Consider the following 6,650-nt stretch of genomic DNA (forward strand, 5'->3'; position numbering starts at 1 on the left):
ACTCCTGTCTTTTGAAAAAGAATGATAGGTTCGGTAAATCAGGTCATTACATTTTTTTTTCACCTTTACTGAACAGGACTGAACCATTTTAGGATATCTTTCATCTGCAACTGTTTTCTTTTCCAAAACATACTCATTTGCCCATTATAGCAGAGACGTGCACTGGTAATATTAAACCAAGCAGCTAAGGTTTTGCATAGTGTAAACATCTTTGAGTTTATGGTGTTATGTTTTTCAAAGAATACAACTGGAATAGAATAATGATGATGGAAAGCGCTGTGAAACAACTTATAGTGTGTAATAGCGCTATATACAAATGTAATTATTGTATTGCATTGCAGTGTATTGTATTGTATTGTATTGCATTGTTTTGCATTATATTGTATTGTATTGTTTTGCAATGTACAGTATTGTATTGTATTGTATTGTATTGTATTGTATTGTATTGTGTTGTATTGTATTGTTTTGTATTGTATTGTATTGTTTTGCATTGCTTTGCATTACATTGTATTGTATTGTATTGTATTGTATTGTTTTGTTTTGTGCTGTATTGTATTGTATTGTATTGTATTGTATTGTATTGTATTGTATTATTTTGTAATGTACTGTATTGTTTTGTATTGTATTGTATTGTATTGTATTGTATTGTATTGTATTGTATTGTATTGTATGTAAGCTGAAGGTCAAATTGTGCTGAATGCTTCTGGCACTGCCGTTGACTGAAATTGCTATGGAGAACAGAGCCCCCACATAAACCCCTCAAGAAGCAAAGGACGTATCACCATTACATTGCTGACATCCATCCAGCTGGGACGGGGTACCAGCTGCATAAAGCTTGAAGTGAGCTTATGATTTTAGCAGACTAGCGTTCAACTTGTTCAACTTACACTCTACTTCTTTTCTGGTTTTTTTTAGAGATAGAAAGAGAGAGAAAGAGGAATTCTGCTAAATGAGCATGGCAGTATTCTTTTTGCTATGGCAATGTCACATTTTTTCTTATCCTTAAGGTAATCAATGTACATGCCTCGGAGCATGTATGTGTGTGATGAAGTGATGGTATGTGTGTGTGTGTGTGTGTGTGTTTGTGTGTATTTGTGTGTGTGTGTTTGTTTGTGTAAGTTTGTGTATAAATTCAAGATGTAGTTATAATCATCGGAACACCCCAATTCTTATGTTTTGTTTTGATTGATTATTGTTGATCACATATTGTGTGTATACATTCAAAATTATTGGTTTGCTATGTAAAAATTCTAGAAATCAAAATAAAGATTATTGAGAAAAAAACAATAGCAAAGAGGTACAGTGTATTTGACCAAGGCAGGAGATTGTGCTGTTACGATGAAATCACACATGTTAAATCACGAGTGCACATATACGTAGGCCTACACAGGCGCAGAACCAGACACACACACACACACACACACACACACACACACACACACACACACACACACACACACACACACACACACAAACAAACACACAAACACACAAACACACTCGCATAGACACACATACACGCATGTTCAATAATTCTACTTCTTCTGAAACATTAAACTTAGCTCACCACAGTGGCCATTTTACGATAAGATGATGAAGGAGAGTTTTATCCAATTTACGTTGGACGTTGATCTCATGAATTCAGCGTAATGCAATGCTGCTCGAATAATATATACACTTAAGTATTTTAGTTGCAGAATTCAGAGAGAATATATTGAATTGCAGGTCTTTTGAATTCCATGAAACGTAATGAATCCGCACTAGCATTTCATGGCTGCAAAACTTAGCCTAAAACGACCATCACGGCTGACCGAGATTTCCAACGAGCTTTTGTGTTTTTATCGGCGAAGCAAAATACTATAGTCCGGGGGGCTAACTTTCTCATTTAGAACTCAGTGTATATAATTGTCTTTCTCGCTGCCCGAAATAGAAAGTAATTTGGGCAAAAGTCCTGGAACGAGGGAGGGATATTTGCATATATAGACAGTATGGCTTTGGGCACCGGAAGAAAACTAGGCGACTCGACCATTATGGTTCGTCCATTTCTTTTTTCTCATAGGAGGAGTAGAGGTGGGGGAAGCATCAACCAAAGCATCAATCGTAGTTCCAGTTATGATTCTGAGGGTTATTGCAAAAATAGCCATGAATTCAAACGAACCATGCAGCCATCTCTTCGTGAACTTCCAATGATGGGCATCGCGATCTACAAAACTGGCCCAAATGAATTGAGACCTTGCTTTTAAGGGAAGTGGATTAATCTTGGTACATGTATGATTATGTTCATGTGTAAAAAAGAAAGAAAGAGTTTTTTTTTGTGCAAAATCATGTGAATTTGTCTGCCATTGTCCTTGACAAGTTGTATACTTTCACAGTATTTCGTGTCATGCTGAGCACGAAAACTACTTTAATGAGCGTTAAAACGACTTTTAAGAATCTCCTCCATGTTCAGAAATTTCAATGAACTCAATAAACTATAACACTCATTTTCTCTATATGAACGGTATCTGCATCTTACCGCGACAGGTTACAAAATTCTCATTCATTACTCTTTATGCTTTTACGTATGCAGAAAAAAAAGAAGCCTATAACATTTGTTTGTATCTTAACAGGAGGAACTTCAAATCCCGGGAATCAAATTTTGCAAGGCGATGAACCTTTAAGGAGCAATCAATGATTTAGTGTGCATTAAAAAGATATTGTGACCGCGAGTTCAGCCATAATTATGAGAGGAGGGCAGGGGAACGTGCGATGACTGCATCTTACATCGGAAGCTCTGGGACGTCTTCCGTGATAAAAACTGAAATTAGTGTTTGATGTGAATACTCTGTCCTATATCTCCTCCAAGGAGTACAATCATATCCGGAGTGTGATTTTAGGATTTTCTATTGTGTTGTAAATGAGTATATGTTAAAAAAAAAAGAAGAAAAAAAATTGCGGTGTTTATTTGCTTACTTGTGATATATATATCTCTGTCGTCAAATGGAAGAGAATTTCAAGTAGACAACTGGTAACTGAAAATTGAAAAAGGTAGCTAATTTTTCAAGAAACAAGTGACACATTACAAAAGTTGTCAGAGAAAGCAACTGGACATTGTTACAATTAATAATGATATACGTGTAGCTAAACATGATGACTCCATGTCTAATAAAATGCAGTGCCATCTGCTCTTTGAGTTTAAGTTAACGCGGCAGTTGTTATATCAATACTTACAGATTAGTATCAATCATTATCATCATTATTACATTATTGTACCCTGAAAAAACCTGTATATACTGTATTATAGCCATTTCTCGTAAATTACAGTGTGTATAGTAGTGTCATAAAATGGCAGAAAATGATAACATGACATGACAAATACTCTCCAAAAATTGTACGTATATATCATACACAATGGGAAGAAATTAATCAAAAATACCCAAACGACCAATGTCAAAACAAGAAGTTAACTGAACTACAATGCACTCGTCCAGATGGATATTATCTGCAGTAGATATCTACTTACTTTGGAGAACCTTTAAAACCTACCATTTCTAATGCGACGCAAGGTTCAACAGAGGTATATTGTCCCGTGTACTTTATTTCATTATCAAGTTTTCCCCCCGACGAACTTTTCTAAAACCAGTCAACTCTAGTTACCTAAACAGCTTTCCTGCCATGTTCATCCCGCAGTGGGAAGTTAAGCACCTGTATTAGCTTAAACTTCCTGAGCTGTTGTATCTTAAACATGTTTACACTGCGATGACGCTGCAACCCAGGGTACGATGTTACAGAAAGATATAGTAAGGACACGTCGGTATCTTGCCTTTACCAGCTATGAGTGTCAATCATCAAGTTATTCTCTCTCCTTCCCTCCTCCTCCCCTTCCCTCCCCCTCTCTTTGTTGGTTGGTTGTCTGCTGGTGTCTGTCTGTTCATTAATGTCTCTGTTTGGTGGTCTATCTTTTTATATTTCTTTCACTCTTTCTGTTTCTCTTCCGTTTTCAATAACTCAAAACATGCGTCTATTCGTATAAACTCAAAATCGTGTGTTTGATATACTCCCCCAATGGCTCTTAGAGGTCGTGTTATCCCCCCCCCCAAAAAAAAAAAACCACACAGAAAAAAAACACCACACATACACACACACACACACCAAAAATCAAACAAGCAAACAAACAACCAATTACCGACAACTATAAATCAGATTTATGATGTAATTCCAAATATATTATGCGTTATGTTTTGTTGGAAAAAGAAGAATGAAAAATAAATGAATTGAATGAATTGAATTGAAAGAATATTCCATGGCATTAGTACGCCTGTCTGGCATACTTTTTTTAGTGTTTTTATCTTTTTTTTTGCCCCAAGAATAAACAAGTAGTATTCTATCTTGTCTTCAGCTCAACTATGATATAGAAAAGATCCTCATTGTAAGCACAGCCTCTCGCTGCATCAAAATACCCTTTCAGCTAGCGGTATATGTGTAATGACAATCTGCGCACAACAGGATTTGGTAGTTAGGAAACTCAATATTTCAGATTTGGTTATCTCCCCCTTCCAAACACTGTTGCAACAATCACCTTTACACTCCTTCATCCACCTGTTGCATTTTACACGCCAAGTGTCTTACCGGCTAAGATAGAAGAGAATACATGAAGTGATCGCAAACAACTTCCGTCATATTACCATCGTGTTGTCACAATGGACAGAACACTTTGTCCCCTTCTCGTTTTCCTCGCTGTTCTCGCTACGACGTTTGCAACTGGTGAGTAACTCTAGAGGAAAGACAACAACATTTTGATAACCACTGGCAGTTTACTGAGATAACTACGTGTATAGGACAAGTTGTTGTGAGGTACTAGTGGATACGTTGTTTGAGATTCACTTTGATTATGATCAAAGTCACCCAAAGTGGGTGTGCTGTTGCTTCGTCTACAACTGTGTAACTACGTCTAGGGCCTATTCATTTGTGAAATCAATGTGTGTCTGTGTGTGCAAGAGTGCATTTGTGTGAGTGGATGAGTGTGTGTGTGTGTGTGTGTGTGTGTGTGTGTGTGTGTGTGTGTGTGTGTGTGTGTGTGTGTTTAGGTGCGAGACTTTTATCACTACGTATTGAATATGTTTATGTTTATAAGGATATAGCATATCATGTTCTGGAAGTTTAACCGTGCAAGATAATAATTCGCCACGAAACTCTTCACATGGGAATTATTTTGCTTTTATTATGGACCTGCTATTTTCTGCTTTCATGCATAGATCAAATTACATTAAAAGCCATCGTGGCTATTTCGGACTCATGAAACCTCCAATTTTCATCTTTGTCCATATTGATGACATAGAACCGTGTGTTTAAAAAAAACGTAAACTGCAATGACTTGCATAACAGTATTGTCTGGTGTAGTGTAAAATTGATATGGTTTACATCGCAAAATGTGGTCTTCTGAGCTTTTTAAAGGTTCGATTTCCGTCCTATACATAGCTCCATCGTCTGGTACATGTAAGAATTGATGTTGTTCTCTGATTAAGGACTGTCTACTGCAGGGTCATATATTGTCTAGTGTAAGATCTAATTTGTCTACATCTACCCTGTCGACTTTTCATACCGTCTATTCGCCTAATCCATTTCATCTGTTACTATTTCGTCTGAAATATGGCTGGAAGTCTAGTCTCACTCGTCCAGGCCCAAGAAGTCACTTTTTCATCCCTCCCAATCTACCTGTCTTTCTCCCTCATTTGATTTGACTTAGTTCGAAATTAATATGATTTATTTCATTTGGTTTTCTGCACATCTTACCTAAGTACAATAGCAAAGCAAGATTGATAAAGTTGGCTAAAGTAACATAATATAGTTTTTTTTTAAGAATAATTTTTATTTTCAAATTATCATTTCTATTATTTATTATCGTCATCATTATCATAATTTCATGTTTTCTATGTTCGATTTAAGTGCAATAAAAGTGCAGAAATAAAGCTTCCCAGCATGTTTTCATGGTTATTATATTCAAGCATAGGTGTTACAGGTAATGTTGTCATATTTCTTAATAATCATTCCGGAACCCAGCGAAAAACAGCACTGCCATTAAGGCACAGTTGATAGTGAATTTATTGTTTGTTTGAGATTGTCTGTTTATCATCAAAGGAAAAGGTAAAATTAGTGATACCATAACTACCACCACCAACACCACTACCACCACCACCACAACAACAACAACAATAGAAACAATAAAAGAAGGATATAATTATATAGTTCATAATCTTATGGTCGGTCTCTATGGTCTTCTCCATATCACAATACGTATATACTCTTTTTAGTAGTCCTCTATGAATACTAACGTGCATAAATGGCAAAATCATTTCGTTCGTTCTCCCACAACAATATATTGTTGTAACATACTGTAGGTATTGATCTTTCTTCTGATATCATCGCTGAATGTCGATGTGAACGATTGAAAAAAATAATTAAATATCAATGTCATACCGAGAACTCATTAAATATTTGCGCCGCAGAACTCACTTTAGAGTTTAATCGATTACAGCATCTGACAATCAAAGGCGATAAAATATGTATTCATGATTTAGACAGCACCAGCAACTGTGATGAACAGCTGTGGCAAGCGAACTCAGCGTGTATCATAAACATTAGATAAGTCAACCACTGAATGTGTCCATCAT

At 36.2% G+C, this 6,650-nt stretch overlaps 1 protein-coding gene across 1 annotated transcript in view; it reads left to right on the forward strand.

Annotated features, from left to right (window-relative positions):
• The first annotated feature begins 4,679 nt into the window (after positions 1-4,679).
• The window catches only part of LOC139736065 (lysosomal acid glucosylceramidase-like), a 20,903-nt gene continuing 18,932 nt past the window's right edge, over positions 4,680-6,650 (forward strand). The window contains exon 1 of the mRNA XM_071646813.1: positions 4,680-4,743. Coding sequence (XP_071502914.1) covers positions 4,680-4,743 — 64 coding nt within the window. The remainder of the gene's footprint in view (positions 4,744-6,650) is intronic.

The sequence above is a fragment of the Diadema antillarum genome, unplaced genomic scaffold, assembly GCF_040938485.1.
Source record: "Diadema antillarum isolate AM-2024a unplaced genomic scaffold, OU_Dant_1.0 seq00000620_RagTag, whole genome shotgun sequence".
NCBI classification, from domain to species: domain Eukaryota; kingdom Metazoa; phylum Echinodermata; class Echinoidea; order Diadematoida; family Diadematidae; genus Diadema; species Diadema antillarum.